Here is a 17,527-nt window from a genome sequence, read left to right on the forward strand (position 1 = left end):
AGGAGGCTATAGATGTGGTGGTTGAGTGAGGCTATAAGTGGGGGAGCAGGTTCTCAGTAGATAAGATGCAGACAGTGTTCTTTACTAGGAAGAGGGATGTGGGTGGTGAAAAGCTTAGGATGTATGGTAGGGAGTTAGAGAGAGTGGGGTCCTTTAAGTATTTGGGAGTAGTTTTTGATAGTAAGTTGACTTGGGTGGAGCACATTAGGAGGGTTGAGGGCAGGTGTAGGAAAGTGATAAATGTGATGAGGTGTTTGTCAGGTAGGGACTGGGGGGCTAGCTGTGCGGCACTGAAGACAATTTGTATTTCGATGGTGAGAGTGGCACTAGATTATGGGTGTATAGTGTATGGGTCGGCTGCTAAGTGTCACTTGCGGGTTCCGGAAGTGGTATACAATAAGGCACTGAGGGTGTGTTGTAGGGCACTAAGGACAACACCGGTGGCAGCACTGCAGGTGGAGATGGGTGAGATGCCCCTGGAGCTAAGAAGGAAGCAGTTAATAGTGAGGTATTTGGCTAACCTGCAGGGTCACTCAAGGGTGCATCTGACCAAGAGTGTGTTGGATGAGTGTTGGGAGTACGGGGGGGGGGGGACACAGGGAGCACTTTGGGAGGATAGGGAATGTACTGGCAAGGGAGCTAGGAGTAGGGCACATTAGGGTGAGTCAATCAGTGGTGTACCCAGAGATGGCACCGTGGAGGATGGAGTGGCCAGAGGTGGACTGGTGTTTGTTGGAGTTGAGGAAGAAGGGGGAGGGGGAGGACTTGGTTAGGGCTCACAACAGGTGTATGAGAAGGGTGTAGAGAAGGTATATACTGATGGATCGAGGACGGAGTCTGGGGAGACAGGATTTGGGGTGGCAGTACCGGGGAGAGGGATAGGGATTAGTAGGCGCACGACAGATGGGGGTTTACACAGTGGAGATGGTAGCGGTGCTGGTGGCACTGAGGTGGGTGGAGTTTACACAAGTGGGGAGGGTGGTGGTCTGCTCAGATTCAGCAGCAGTCCTAATTAGCATCAGGTCATTTCACACGGGTAGTCGTCAGGATGTTTTGTACCAGGTTCTTCAGGCAGCACACCCCCAGCACACGTGGGGGTGGAGGGGAACGAGAAGGCGGATGAGTTGGCAAAGGGGGTGTTGGTGAAGAGGACGGTGGAGATAAATGTGAGGGTAAGTAGGGCTGAGGAGAAGGTGATAGTGAAGGAGAGGGTGATGGGCATATGGCAGGGAAGGTGGGATGAAGAGAAGAAGGGTAGGCACTTGTAAAGGGTTCAGAGGAGTGTGCGGGCTAGAGGGTGTAGGGGTGGAGGTGGGCAGAGGAGGGAGGAAGTAGTGAAGGTGAGGCTGAGGCTGGGACACTGTGGGCTGAACGGGACTTTGAACGTGCTAGGGAAGCACGACACTGGGCTGTGTGAGGGCTGTGGTGAGGAAGAGTCAGTAGAGCACGTACTCCTGAGGTTTGGCAGGTATGAGGTGGAGAGGAGGGTGATGAGGGACAGGTGGAGGAACATGGGGAGGGGTGAGATCAGTCTGGAGGGAGTTCTGAGGATGGAGGATAGGGAGAGTGTTAGGGTTCTTTTAGATTATTTGAGGGATACAGGACTGTATGATAGGGGTTAGGTATAGGGATTATGTTTAGAATTTAGAGGTAGGATTTAGTTGTAGGGGTTAGAAGTAGGGAAAGATGGTGTTCCACGATGGGACAGAAGAGGGCGGTAATGCTCCATCTTGTTGGTTGGCTACCGCCGTAAAAAAAAAAAAAAAAAAACGAAGAAGAAGAAGTACATGGCGGTAAAACAGCTAGTCCGGCTACCTGTTTCCATTGAAAGACATGCTTACGTCTCATGCCTGAGGATCGTCAGTATATAATCTTATCATATGTCCTTAAGTTCAATTATAGCGCGTTATTTGTTGTGTTAAGAGTTGTTTGTGAATTTGAGAATAATATTATTTCTGTGAATGTTTTGTCTGTAAAATGGCTACTTACACTGTAACAAATTGCTGTAATATCTACAGTAAAATTTTACAGTATCTTCTTGTTTTGTCATTTTAAAATGTTTAACTGTATACCGCAATGCATTATGGGTAAAAACAAACTACAGTAACCTGCTGCATAACTTCACGATTGAATATTGTAAAATTTACAGCAACTGTGTTCTGGCATGTAGATTATGTGTATTACAGGTAAATACTGTTGGTATTTGGATTTTGGCAGTTAGAACGTCCGTGAGGAGAGGACGCAATGGCGGAGCCTGTACAGTCACCGGAGTAAGGCTAAGAATTCAGCGGATTGGTGAGTAATATTTGTTTCAGTGACGGTAATTTTCTATAACCTTAGTTAAGACAGATGTAACATTTAGCACGACGGCAGTCTGCATCGTCTTCACATCGCATTTCTCCAATAAACAGGCAACATTACAGCTAAGGTAACATGCATTTATGCTCTTGGCTGCAGAACAGGGATTTGGCTAATGTTGATGTCGGCAGAGAAAGTTGTATTCGGTTAAGTTTTAAGTTAGTGGTGTCTTGGATCGTTTTGGACCGAGCTGGAAAAGCTCACGTCGTAGGGTTTACATAGGATCAGTGTAAGTTTGCTCGCTTTTAGTTTGCATTTTGTCTGTAGATATTAAGTAATGCCAGTATTGTCAGTCTTCTTTTTCCCTTGTAGTGACACTGACTGCCATCGAACCTTCTGACTTAATCTTTAGTACCGACACACAGGATCCTTCATCTTCTCAATCCTCCTCTACCTCTCCAAGTCTATTGAGCTATGATAGCTCCGAAATGACAGTGAATTTAAGTGCCTGGCCTGAAAACTTCACTGTTCCTTGGAACAGAATGCCTACTGGTATCAGTAACGCCAATGCGCAGGAGACACGTCCCTCTGCTAAAGACCGCAGGGAAATGGTACGAATAATTGTTGATGAAATGAGGCTGAGTGACTTAAATCCATCAAAGTCTCAGTGCTTGACAATGGCCAGGAAGATTGTAAAGCAGCATCCCAAAAGCTTTGCAGATGTCATGAAAGATGGCACTGTAATTGGCAGCGGCTTTGGATCCCTTGTGACTCAGTTAAAAACACGGGTAGAACATGTTAATCGTGGAAGCTTTCTCTCTAGACGAAGGAAGTCAAAAAATGTCTCAAAATCACCTGCAGATATAGTTAGAGGACCACCTGACCAATATGGTTGCATGAGATGGCAGCCTGACTGTCCAGCGGACGAAACTGAAGAAAGTCTCAAAGATAAACAGAGAGAAATGAAAGACCTCTACGGCACTGAGGAGCCATCTGGTGCAGAGAGAGGACATTTGACTCACTTAATGAAAGCAACTTACTACTTACAAAGAAAAACTATCAATGCCAGCCCACCCCCTTTGATCACTGAGCTGAAGAATGAGTGGCCATATCTTTTCACACCAAAAGAGCTTTACTGCCATTTCCAGCTGCTTACTGACATTGACATACTGCATAAAATGGAGCTGGCCATAGAAGACCAAGGGAAGCTGATCCTCAAGTTTTTTGAGAAGAAGCCAGCAGGGCCTAATGCAGATGAGAAGAAGCACATCCTGGTCAAGTACAACAATGAAGACAAGTGTGATCCATTCCCATGTGTGATCCTCCTGCTTATGGCACACTTCAAAGAGAACCCTGACGGACTCATTTTGCAGACAGATGTAAGTGTGAAATTGTAGTTTGCAGAGATAGCAGAAGTACACATGTTCTTAACTCAAGTGGAATGACCTCTCAATTATAAAACTAAAAAGTCACCCTATGAAAGACATTTCTGCAGCCCTTTTCTCACACCCTACCCTTTCTTTTAATTTTAGAGGTATGCTAATAAGTTGTATTGGGTTGTTATGTTGATACACTCTGTAATTCCCTCTCAAGTCGAAATCACGAAACAAGTTGTTCTTTCATTACGGGCTTTAATCACACGAAGAGCATAAGATAGTGTGCCGTGAGAACTGGTAAACATACAAAAGAAATGAAATTATTAAACATATTGTTTAAGCATAGAAACATCAAAGTCACCGCTCAATCGTATTACTACATGACTCAACAGAACGCCGTCACGTTACATCTGTAAAGTCTGACAAAATAAAAGTATGAGAAACATTCAATGTACCTCATTGGCCGCTTTCCCTTGAGAGAAAATTAGGAGTCTTCAGTCTTTCAGCGTACTTTGCACTTTATACAACATCTTCTTCATCATTACCGATCTTTGGCAGAGGAATTAGCAAGTTGTCTGCCTGCTAGCTTGGTCCAGAATGATCGTAATTAACAAGTTGCGACCCTCAAAATAATACCCCTTCAACCTGCGGCGGCAAACTTTAGTTCCTATCACAATTAAAGTACGTACAACATATCAAAACAAATACATAAAATAAATGAAATAATTGCTTTTAATATTAAAATATTAAACCTTGTTGAACTGTATGTATTTATTAACACTATATTTTTAACCCAATATTTACCAACCTATTACCTATTTATTTATTCTGACTTTCAATGGCAGCTACACTCCCACCAAATCACTTGTGATTTCAAACCTATATAACTAACGCTGGATGATAAGACACATTGCAAGAAAGATGTGGATGCATCACTCGGCTTCAATCAGGGTAACCGTCTTATGGATGGGTCTCTCCAGGTAGACTGGTTTTCCAATGCGTTTCCCTTCCTTATCCAAAGTTGGATCACTCATCAACAGTTGCAGCTTCCTTACGCAACCATCTTCTGCTGGATAGACCTTTGTGACCTTTGCCATCTTCCAATCAGTTCTTGGGGCAATGTCATCTTGCACAATCACTACGTCATTGACCTTAGCGTTTCTGCGTTTACGTTGCCATTTTTGACGCGGTTGCAAGTTCAGCAGATATTCTTTGCGCCATCTTGACCAAAACTCATTGGCTAAGTATTGGACCTTGCGCCACCTCTTACGCAGGTAGAGGTCTTCTCTTTCAAACTTTCCAGGTGGTGGAAGAACAATAGAAGACTTCATTGTCAGTATATGATTAGGTGAAAGAGGTTGTGGTCCCGTAGGATTGTTCAGTAGGTGAGTCGTTAATGGTCGACTATTTATGATTGACATTACTTCATAGAAGTATGTCCTCAATGATGAGCTATCGAGCCGATTGGAGGACTGATCCAGAATAGATGTTAGCACACTTCTTATTGTCCGAATCTGCCTTTCCCAGGAACCGCCCATGTGACTTGCTGATGGCGGATTGAAGACAAACTCACAGCCGAGTCCCTTTAGGTGTTCTTGATCCATCTCCTTCAAGGCCTCAACAAATTCACGCCTGGCACCGACGAAATTAGTGCCTTGATCGCAGCGAAGTTGTCGAACATTGCCACGTATGGCTATGAAGGCACGGAGAGCAACAATGAAATGGTCTGTAGTCATATCCTCCAGAAGTTCTATGTGCACTGCACGAGAGCATAAACAAGTAAACAGCAGGCCGTAGCGCTTCGACTCTTTCCTTCCATCCTTAACATGGAATGGTCCGAAGCAGTCCATTCCGCAATACGTAAACGGAGGTGTTTCTTCCTTCCGTTCGCGCGGCAAGTCTGCCATTTGCTGATACTCAGTAGACCTTCGAAACTTCCTGCACTTGACACACTTATAGATACAGGATGAGACGGCGTGACTGCACCCGAGTATCCAAAATCCATTAGCTCTTAGCTCGTTGACTGTTATGCCATGTCCTTGATGCTGTGCTTGTTGGTAATAATACTCTATGAGCAGTCTTGTTACGTGACCTTTGGAAGGCAACACAGCTGGATGCTTGATGTGATGATGCAAATCCGAATGCCCCAGCCGACCTCCCACCCTGAGGATTCCCTGTTCATCAAGGAAAGGGTTCAGTCCACGTAGCTTACTGGTCTTAGTTAGCTCCTTCCCATGTTGGAGGATATGGATATCTTCAGCGAAAACTTCTCTCTGAACAAGACTAATGATGGCAGCTTCGGCATGACTTCTCTCCTGCAGACTTGTGGCTTCATTAGTTCTTGGTATTGAACCTTTTAGATTCTTAGCAAGTCTCATGAGACGAGCAATGGCCTTGACTAATCTTGTCCAGCAGGAGAACTTAACGAAGCGACCCAACAGTGAAACTTCTGTAGCTGAAGCTCTGTGTATGAAAACGTTGCGTACTTCAGAGTCTTCTACTGCTACATCTTTCACATCAACATCTCCTCTGGGAAGCTCTTCACACCAAAGAAAATCAGGACCATAAAACCAGTTGGATGCAACGAGCTCCTTTGCCCGTAGGCCTCTCGATGCATGATCGGCGGGGTTGTCTTCTGAGCTCACATGTCTCCACTGGTCTGGTCTGGTGCTGTCCTTTATCCGTTGGATGCGATTCGCCACGAACACGTGGAATCTTCGTGCATCGTTATTCACATATCCTAAGACGACCTTTGAATCCGTCCAAAATACTTCTTGAGCGTCTATTTCCAGCTCCTTTCTGAGCATGTCACTCATGCGTACAGCTACTACTGCTGCCGATAGCTCGAGTCTTGGCACAGTCGTGACCTTAGTGGGGGCCACTCTGGCTTTGCCCATCACTAACGAGCAGTGGATTTGTCCTGTTTCACTAATTGCCCTCAGGTAAGTACATTCTCCATACCCCATGACACTTGCATCGGAGAAGAAATGGAGTTCATACCGTTGGACTTGCTTGAACTCCAATGGGAGATAACATCTCTGAATCTTGACGCCTGCCAGATCCTCCAAGTCCAGGAGCCAGGATTCCCACCGTAGTCTCAGATTGTCTGGCAGCGGATCGTCCCATCCGACCTTGTCACGGCACATTTCTTGAAGGATTTGCTTCCCGATCAGAATGAAGGGAGCGACGAAGCCTAAAGGGTCAAAGATAGAGGCCACAGTCGACAGCACTCCTCTTCTTGAGAATGGGCGTTCATCCACCACCACTCGGAAGCTGAAGTGGTCCGATGTGACGCACCATTTAACACCTAGGGCTCTCTCCATCTGGGGTTCGCACAAAGCTAGATCTTTATTTGTTGGCACGTCTGCGCACTCTTCCTTCGGGAGGGATGCAAGCACCTCTTGGCTATTCGAAACAAACTTATGGATGCGCAACCTTCCAGAGCTGCAGAGTTGTCTGGCTTCACTCACCAACTTTATGGCTTCTTCAGGCGTTGAGACACTTGTCAAGCCATCATCAACATAAAAGTTTCTCTCGATGAAGGGGATTGTTGCCTTACTGAAATGACCTTGACCTTGTGCAGCAACATGTTTGAGGCTGTACTTCGCAGAACTGGGTGACGAGGCTGCACCGAATAGGTGCACTTTCATTCGATATACTGATGGCTCTGACTCGATGTTCCCGTCATCCCACCACAGGAACCTGAGGTAGTCCTGATCCTCAGCTCTGACCCGAAACTGGTGAAACATGCGTTCTATATCGCACATCACAGCTACTGGACCCTTCCTGAATCGACAGAGGACACCTACTAAAGTATTTGTCAACTCTGGTCCGGTGAGTAGATGGTCATTGAGGGATACTCCTTCAAACTTCGCTGAACAATCAAACACCACACGGATCTTCACTGGTTTCTGGTGGTGGTAGACTCCGTGGTGCGGAATGTACCAGCAGGAGCCCCGTTGGACTTCATTTTCCGGGACCTTCTCGGCATCTCCACAGGAAATGACGTCGTTCATGAACCCAACATAGTCCTTATAGTATTGCTTGTCTTTCTCAAACCTTCTCTTGAGACACCGGAGACGATGATCTGCACATTTCAGGTTATTAGGCAGACACGGCTTGTCCTCCTTGAATGGCAATGGCATTTCCCGCTGTCCATTTGCTTGTGTCTTAATGCCCTCCTCCATTATTGAGATGAAGCGAAAGTCATCTTGAGAGAAATGAGCGTCTTCCACGTTTCTCTCGCTGAAGTCCGATTCAAGCACTTTCAGCACATCTGTAGGAGCAATGACTTCCTTGATTTGCGTTCTGCATATGTACTGAACTTGACTTGTTAGGTCACTGGGTGACTGTGGACTTGGTGTGACTTGTCTCACAACAATCCTGTGGCTGCTTCCAAAGGCATCTCCATAATCAACACGGGGGTTGACGCAGCCAATGATGCTCCAGCCAAGATCGGTTCTTACTGCGAACGGCTCGTCATCCTTGCCTGACACAATTTCTCTTGGCAACAGGGCTTACGAACAATTATAGCCTATGAGCAGGCCGATGTCACAGTCTATCAGAGGAGCGATCTCTTCAGCAAGGTGTTCTAAATGAGACCATGCTCTTGCGGTCTTCGGTGTGGGAATGTGACTGAGACTAGCAGGGATAAAGTCTCGTGAATAAGTCACGGGAAGAGAGATTTTCTTGGAGGAGTAAAACCCTCTGACCTGCAACCCAACTAGCTTGTGACTTGGGATTACAGTCTGCTTGGATGCAAGAGTGGAAAGCTTTAATTGCATAGGCTCTATCTGCACATCAAGAGTCTCTGCCCTTTCTTGGAGGATAAAGGTGCTATCACTCTGACTGTCTAACAGGGCGTATACCAGAACTTCAGCCTCTGGGTTACTTGTAATTGATATCCAAACTGGCACTATTGTGGATGCATGTGTGCTATTCCCATTGTGCATCACTTGGTTAGATGTGGCTGTGCTTGTTATTTCACTTGTAGACTCTGCATCACTACGTTTAGGCATCTTAGACATTTCTCTTCCCTTTGAGGGTTTTTCACTCTCCTTAGGTTTATCAACCTGGGCTCTTTCATCCGACTTGGAACGGTCTTCATGCAAACATCTGGGATGCCTCCCCTTGTATACGTTGCATACACTTCTCCTTTCACAGCTCTTTGAGTGGTGTCCTGGCTTTAAACACGCAAAGCACAATTTTTCCGTCTGAACATACTTAACTCGTTCCTTAACTGGCTTCTCCATCAACTTCCGACATGTCTGAATGCTATGGTTTGTCTTTTCACAAAACATGCACCCTTTAGCATTGCCCCTTTGTCCTTCTCAGGCTTCTCTTCAGATGCACTTGCTAGCACCTTTGCACTGACATTTCGGATCTTGGACTGCTTTGCCTTTTCACCATCACCACTCTTGAGATCATAAAGTGAAGTCATTGGATTGCAAGCTATCTTGGCTTCTCTCGACACAAACTCAACAAAGGTGTGGAAATTCGGAAATTCTTGTGTTTCTTCTTCGAATTCCATGACCTTTCTGTTCCACCTGGCAGTAAGCCAGTCAGGGAGCTTGCTGAGGATCCTTTGATTTTCACTGCTGTCGTTTAGCACTTTAAGACTCTTAATGTGACTCATTGCTGCTTGACAGCCTCGCAGGAAGTCTGCGAATTCTCCCAGCTCGACGCTGTCTTTTGGTCCTATCTTGGTCCACGAATTCAGCTTATCGCGGAAGGCATTAGCGACCACAAAGGAGTTGCCATATCTTTCTTCCAATACATCCCATGCTGAATCATAGGCTTTCTCTGTGCCCACGAGGAAATAACTTTCTATTGCTTTCTTTGCAGCTCCTGTGACATACTTGCGGAGGTAGTAAATCTTTTCATTCACAGGAATTTTCTTCCGGCCTATCAGAGTTTGGAATGACATTTTCCAGTCGTTGTATCTGATTGGGTCTCCGCTAAAGATTGGCGGCTCTGGCACTGGAAGACGGCTTACATTTATGGACTCTGCCATTGCTTTGGCAAGCATTGTTGTGCTATTGTCCTGAGAAGTGGGACGAGCAACTTGAGAAATAGGCATTGCACCTTCATAGTTTGTGGTGGGCAGCCTACTGACAAGCTGTGAAAACATGGTCGGCCTTGAAAGGACATTAGCCGTAGCTAGAGGCTCTGACAAGTTGTGATTATGAAGAAGATCTGATATCTCCTCATCTGAGCTTACATCTTGTTCATAGACTGCTAGTCTTGCCTGTGCAGCATTCATTCTTTTAGTTGCTTCCATACGTTCCAACTGTCTTCGCTTCTCTTCTAATAACCTCTGTATTTCAGCATTTTCTTCCTTTTGTTGCGCTAGCATCCTCCTGTTCTTAGCCTCAAGCCTTTCAAGCTCCTTTTCTTCTTGTTCCATTTCTGCTAGAACCTTCAAGGTAGCTTTAGTTGCAGCTAACTCTGCTTCTGCTTCTTGTTTCCTTGTGGAGGAGCGTCTTGAAACACGTTCAGAGCCTGGGCGGCTCAACATAAATACTTGGTCTTCTTCACATGAAAACACAGAGCCAGTGTTACCCCATGGTTCTTGTAATGTGGGTAAATGCTGATCGGTGTCCTCCTGCAGTAGAATCTGTAGGCGTTCAATGAGCTGTCTTGACACAGCCTCACAGGTGTCCACACGATGGCGGGTGTCTGCGTCTGGGACACTGCGTTTGCGAATATCCTCATAGCGTTCCTTTACTTCAATATCAGCAGAATGAACCTTGATTTGGTGTTCATGTAGAACATCGCCTGTGCTGGGCGAGGCGAGTGCCCTTCTGGCCTCTTTAGCTAGAACTTTCCATTTCTCGTATGTTTTGGCGAAATTACGTTGTAGTTTCTTTAATTTTTCATTATGGAGTTCCTTACCCTTTTCAGTAAGTGTCCTTTTTCTCTTGTCTTCAGCCACGCTGGTTTCTATATTCACTTCAAATACCTTTGCAGGGCTTTCTTCTAAAGGTTCATCATGAATAGATTCCTCCTCGTCTTCATGTGAGATATCTGGGTCTTGCACTTCATTTGCAATGTCTTTCTCAGCCATTTTTAGAATGTTTATTTTAATGAAACTAAGGTTAAGAAATGTTAAGTTGGTCTTAAGTAGCTTTAGATAGCTTTAAATAGCACTTAATTAGCTTAATTTGTTCGTAAATGAAAGTAACTTTCAAAGTTGAATAACTATGTTTTAAATCAGTTAAATTTGTTTTTTCTGTAAGTTTGAAGGCTATGTTGTAAGATGAAAACGTAATAATATCAATAATGCAATGTTGTTAATAATGTAGAATACTAACAGTAGACAAGTAATAAGTGAAGTAATAATATTGAAGTCACATCACACTAACATAAGTGTCATAACATAAGTGATAACCTATATGCCCTATATGGCAAGGTAACTTATTTTAAATGTATATTAAATGAGAGCACTTCTCACAACTTAATATTGCTGAAAGTGGACGAATGCCACAGTACTCCTTTAAACTAAATAATTCTTAGAAAAGACTTAATGTTATATAACACTTAGCCTATGAGACTTCAAATATCAAATGCATCAGATATCTAAATAATCAGAAAAGTGTCACATTAAACCTTATTTACATTTTAAAAGTTAGCAAACACTCCTTAATGAAATATACAAGACCTTAAACTTATCCGTATGCTGCGTGCAATCAGTCCAACTGAATCTTGAAAGTCAAATAGTCCTTTAAACAGCTGTAGAGGCAACTCCACGTCTTCACATTTAACTTGGCTTAAACGTGCTTCGCGTTGCCATCACCATACAACTCCTTTAGGTTACCGGCAGGTTGCATACTGTCCTTTAACGAGCGGCTCCTCCGAAAACACGAACTTCATCACAGCTCCGTCAACGACAGGCAGGGCGCGCGCTGGTTACCTGCTGATCACGCTCTCTCCTCGTGTCGCGGTGGCTGAGTTCTCACTGTAATTCCCTCTCAAGTCGAAATCACGAAACAAGTTGTTCTTTCATTACGGGCTTTAATCACACGAAGAGCATGATAGTGTGCCGTGAGAACTGGTAAACATACAAAAGAAATGAAATTATTAAACATATTGTTTAAGCATAGAAACACCAAAGTCACCGCTCAGTCACATCTGTAAAGTCTAACAAAATAAAAGTATGAGAAACATTCAATGTACCTCATTGGCCGCTTTCCCTTGAGAGAAAATTAGGAGTCTTCAGCCTTTCAGCGTACTTTGCACTTTATACAACATCTTCTTCATCATTACCGATCTTAGGCAGAGGAATTAGCAAGTTGTCTGCCTGCTAGCTTGGTCCAGAATGATCGTAATTAACAAGTTGCGACCCTCAAAGTAACACCCCTTCAACCTGCGGCGGCAAACTTTAGTTCCTTTCACAATTAAAGTACTACAACATATCAAAACAAATACATAAAATAAATGAAATAATTGCTTTTAATATTAAAATATTAAACCTTTTTGAACTGTATGTATTTATTAACACTATATTTTTAACCCAATATTTACCAACCTATTATCTATTTATTTATTCTGACTTTCGATGGCAGCTCCACACTCAAAAGTGAGACTGAAAGTAAATGTCAATTTTTTTCTGTTTTGTTTCGTTTTTCGGTGTTGGGAACTGCAGCTGACGCCAAAGGAACACTGCTGCTTCCTGACTCTCCAAGACTAATTGTCTTTGGTATGCTATACAGTATTTTTAATGCCTACACACGAGGGTGTGTTTGTTTTGACTGAACAGCATTGACTGGATACCATATCTCCAGAACTAGGGGAGGGAGTTTCTTCAGATTTGGCACAAATGTCCATTTGGAAAAATGTATGAACTTATTAGACTTTGGAGGTCAGACGTCAGGGCTACTGTGACCTATGTGATGTGATTTGGCCAAGAATTCATACATGACAAATGTCTAATAGTATAAAATGAAGTGACATTGCCATTCCAAAAGTTTCAAGCTGTAACGGCTCAGAATGCAGGGAACCCAAATGCACGACCACAGGCTGAGTTCAAAGTCCAAAAGGCTTTATTCGGTGTCAAATAACAGGCAGGGGTCAAAACCAGGCTGGCAGGACGATCAGCAGACAAATCTAAGAGGAGCAGGCAGAATCTCAAAAACCAGGAAACGGGCAGACAGGCAGACCAAATGCTGGAAAGCTAGGAACAAACACTCTAGACATCTGGCAGAGGACAAGTGGAGATGGACTAGTATATGAAGGGGCCTGATAACTTAATAATAATAATAAGGTAACACTGTCTCCAGGGGTGGAGATGGGCAGGGAAATACAGGTGAGAGGAATGGACTGATGCGTGGCTGATGAGGGTGGCAGGATCTGTAATGACAAGGGAATTTAGAGATCTGGTAAACATACACATAAACACACTGATCAACCCATAACAAAAGGTCCGCTTTACTGTGATGTCATCATTTTCTGCAGAAACCCTTCTCTGTCTGTTGTTCAACACCCTAACTCAGGCACAGAAGGGCAGGTTGACCCATATTTCACATTTGGTCAGAAACTAAGTTAGTCACTCTAATCTTGGGTGCCCGCCTTGAAGCTGTGCTAATAGTATAGATCTTTCTTTACTGCTGAGTGGAAGATGTATGTGAAATATCCACGTTTTAGCAGCATCCATATCTGAAACATTGCCTGTTGTCATGGAGACCACTTAGTGTTGTATCAGTCAGCTTTACTGGCCAATCATATCAACACATAAAAGAAATTTAAATGTTGTAAAGTATTGCAAAGACAAAAGCCACATCTAGGACACATTAAGGAAACAGTTTATTGTGGATATGCTTATGTGGAAATCAACGAGATAAAAAAACATTAACATATAAACCATATGTTTGTTTATGTTTTGGTGAAGTGCTCACATCAAAGGAGTGGATGCTGAGCATCGAGGGGCAGGTGTTTGTGCCTCCACACCCAAACTTTTCGGCAGGACTGGCAGCGTTGTTTTCGTACTACTACAACTTCAATCTGGTGTACCAGGAGCAAGCTACATGCACCCTGGAATTCATCCAAAGGTAAGTAGATGCTTGTATATGAAGGTTGATTTGTGTCTTTATTATTCAATCCAAAAAAAAGTTGCTTTAATCCCAAAAAATATTTTCAAACAAAAGAAAAAAACTGTTTTAATGCAAAAAAAAATATTTCAGACCCAAAAAATTTCATTTGAACACTGTTTTTCTTTGATTGAAAATGTTTTTTTTCATTGAAATGAAGTTTTTCAATCAAAAAAAACTTCATTTCAATGAAAAAAAACATTTTCAATCAAAGAAAAACAGTGTTCAAATGAAATTTTTTGGGTCTGAAATATTTTTTTTTGCATTAAAACAGTTTTTTTCTTTTGTTTGAAAATATTTTTTGGGATTAAAGCAACTTTTTTTTGGATTGAATAATAAAGACACAAATCTACCTTCATACTTGGAGTACTTGTTAAGTTTGCTGTCATAACAACTGGACAAGACATTAACAACATTATTTTGACTTGTTGACTTGACAGTTTTTAAGTTATTAACGTACAGTCTTGTGGCAAGAAATACAAACTACCCCTTTAACTGTTATGACCCTACATAATGTGTGTGTGTCGGTGTTTCATTGCATTGCAGAGATATTTTCTATTTCAGCTTGCCTACGTGCCTGGACTGCAAAAATGAAATGATGAAATAGCATTATTTTTGTTGCAGATTTGCCCATGGAAGGTCAAACAATTGGCTTGTATTGTATGACCTGATTGATTCTGCTGGCTTGTCAATCAGCTCTGAGCACAGTTTTTATGAAGTTTTGTTATTTTCTAATTTTAGATGTTTTGTTGGAATTAACCCCAGCAGTGTCACAAAAACAGCAAAGCTGAAGAACACCATCAATCCTCATGTCTCCTCCCTGCTGAGGCAGCTGATGGACTATGAATGGCTTTCTGCTTAGGATCCAAAAGATAAGGACTGTTCTGCATTGTTTGATGATGTTCTTTTATTGTTTAAAAGCAATGTGTTGTTTTAAGAGTTGCAGAACAAACTGTCTTTGTTCAACCTGAACATTTGCACTCACATAACAACACACAAATACAACCAAGAAATTACATTCAGCATGCAAAAGAATGCACACACACTAGAGTCACACACTCACAAGCAGCCTGGGATCCAGGCAAACCTAATGTTCAGTGTTCAGCCAGTGACATGGCAAGATGCAGACAGCTGGCAGATGTGTTTCCCAAAAATGCATATGCCTTGTTTTTGTATTTCTGCACCACAGTTCATAATTTTGGACTCAGGTTTGCATCTATATGTTTGGATATTTTGGGATGAGATAGCTTGGTCTCTCAGCCTAAAAGTGTACATAGTTACTCCTGTAAAGATACTCCAGGTAAGGAACAGGGTGGGTCACTGAGTATTCATTCAGCAGAATAACAGTCAAGCCTCACATGGTTTATCTGATGAGGACTGCTCTCCATTTTGTGATTATGTTCTTTTGTTGTTTAAGGGATAGTTCAACATTTTGTCAAATTGGCCCATTGCCATAATCCCTATAGTCATAGCAGTAAGTTAATTGCCTTTATTTGTCGTTGTAAAGTGTTTTGAGATCGGTGGAGCAGAGACATGAGCTGCTCGAAGCTACCACTTTGGAGGCTAGTGGGAGAAACCAAGAAATTCCATTACTCCATAACGGTAGATGAGCAGCTCTCATCTGCTCCACAAATCTACAAACAGCTTGTATTGACGAATAAAGGCAATAACCTATTGCAAGGGCAATGGGCCAATTTGACAAAATGTTGAACTATTCCTTTCATTTTTCTTTATGTTGCTGTACATGCATCTTTTGCACATCTGTCTAAAAAAAGAAGAATGCTCTAAGTTTCAATAAAAGTATTTTGTAGCAGCTCTGACACTGTATTATTATTTGTTTCATTCACAATCTGCAAAGTTTGCAAAGCAGCTAATGTAAAAACCATGATTAACTGCAAAAACATTTCACAACAACATATTATATTATTTATTTACAGGTATTTACTGGCAACTTTAGTTGCCAGGTAATTACTGTAATTTATTTGAATACAAAAAACAGTTGTAAACTAGATTGCATTGAATTGCTGTTTTCTAAAATAGAATACAGTAAGTAACTGTAATTTATATACAGTAAAAACTTGTAAAAAAATTTACAGTAATATGTTGTAATGTATTTTTACAGTAATTAACTGTGATTTTACAATACTTAGCTGGCAACTTTTTTGCCAGTTATTTAGTGTAAATTCTACAGTCAATTCTTTACAGTGTAGCTAATTCACAGATTCATTTATGGTTTATGCTAAGTATACAGGACAGTAAATAGTACGAATGGCAACACATTTAGACTCAACAGGTTACGTTTTTGATGAATGTAAGCAATAAATAGACAGTTCATTTGTAAGCATGAGTGAGTTTAAAGGTTAAAAAAGGAGTAATTTGATTTCTGATAAAAGTATGTTGTATTATCAAGATCTAAAAAAATACGTATATTGTGCAAGAAGTACATTTTCTAAGCATGTTTTCTTTTTGTCTGTTCTCAGTTTGACACTTTTATTGTCATTAAACCTGTGGACAAACTGATCACTGTCTTCAGAATTGTGATGAATGGAAGGTGTTTAACTTACTGCCGAGTTATATTCTGAACATATCATGAGGGCGGCACAGTGACATTAAAAACAAGTTTAATCAGTGTAATTCAGAATTTTGGAGATTTCTTCAAATCAGACATTGCATTCGCTCAAATAAAGAACATATGCAGCATGGTATAACTGAATTCAGGAAATTTCACATAAGATATGAGATAAAATAGAGGAGCATCACAGTTTTACAAATTTATTAGAAGTACACAAGTACCAAAATTGAGTGGTCTAAATGTATGTTGGGATTGGGACTTGGCGCAGCAGATACCAGAAGATGACTGGAAAAAGCTCTGTGCTTCATGGTACCATTACTCTCGGGAAGTACAGTCACAACTCATTTGTTATCAGATTCGAAATCGATCCTCCTGGACTCCTTCCAAATTGGCAAGACTGAAACTCAGAAATGAAGTGATATATGTTGGAGATGTAATAGAAAGGTGGGAACTCTCATGCATATGTTATATGAGTGTGACAAAACAACTGACATGCAGAATGCAATAATCTTGTTCCTAAATAAAATGTTGGGTACGTACTTGATCCAAAATCCCTCATTATGCCTTTTGGGTTTAATACTGGATAACACCCAAATGTCAAAATAGTGAAGGATAACTTTATGGCACTGGAAATCGCCCACCTTATCTGCTTTTAAGGAGTGGATAGAGGCACTAATCTCAATGGCGAGCTGTGAGCAGGTCACCGATAGAGTGGCTGGAATGGAGGATATATTCAATGAAATGTGGGGCCCATTCCTTACACAATTGCTGGATCTGAAAGAATGACACTGACTACTGTACTGCTACATAATTTTTTTGTTTTGGTCAAACACAGGATATGTATATGATATTAAATACCGAGGCTGTTGTGTTTTTTTTGTTTTTTTTGTTTAGAGATCTATGTCTTGTGTTGTAGGCCTGGCTAGTTTTGTATGTTGTTGCTGGACAACAGATTCCTTTATGTATTCATTTTATTTTATTTTTTTGAAAGGACAAATGAAAAAGACTGGGCAGATGCTGAAGAAGGACACAATACATGTTTTTCTTGTGTATGTGGTTGTGTTTTTTTTTGTGTCTGACTGACCAAAATATCAATAAAACAAAAGTTTGAGATACACTGGTGAAGGGAAAGTTCATGGTATCATTTAAACAAGAGACTGAGCAACATGTAAGCAAGTATGATGTGATAATTTTGT

General features: G+C 41.9%; 1 protein-coding gene across 1 annotated transcript; it reads left to right on the plus strand.

The window, feature by feature from the left end:
- Positions 1 to 1,543: 1,543 nt before the first annotated feature.
- LOC147250446 (uncharacterized) lies at positions 1,544 to 13,656 on the plus strand. The gene is made up of 5 exons (XM_086222510.1): positions 1,544 to 1,859; positions 2,218 to 2,295; positions 3,160 to 3,677; positions 12,319 to 12,372; positions 13,561 to 13,656. Exons 1-4 carry the CDS (start codon positions 1,847 to 1,849, stop codon positions 12,361 to 12,363), a joined length of 654 nt encoding a protein of 217 aa, XP_086078636.1. The 5' UTR covers positions 1,544 to 1,846; the 3' UTR covers positions 12,364 to 12,372; positions 13,561 to 13,656.
- The last annotated feature ends 3,871 nt before the right edge of the window (positions 13,657 to 17,527 follow it).

The sequence above is a fragment of the Aulostomus chinensis genome, chromosome 13 (assembly GCF_037954235.1).
Source record: "Aulostomus chinensis isolate RoL2024-O1b breed Wild chromosome 13, RoL_Achi_v1.0, whole genome shotgun sequence".
Lineage (NCBI taxonomy): Eukaryota > Metazoa > Chordata > Actinopteri > Syngnathiformes > Aulostomidae > Aulostomus > Aulostomus chinensis.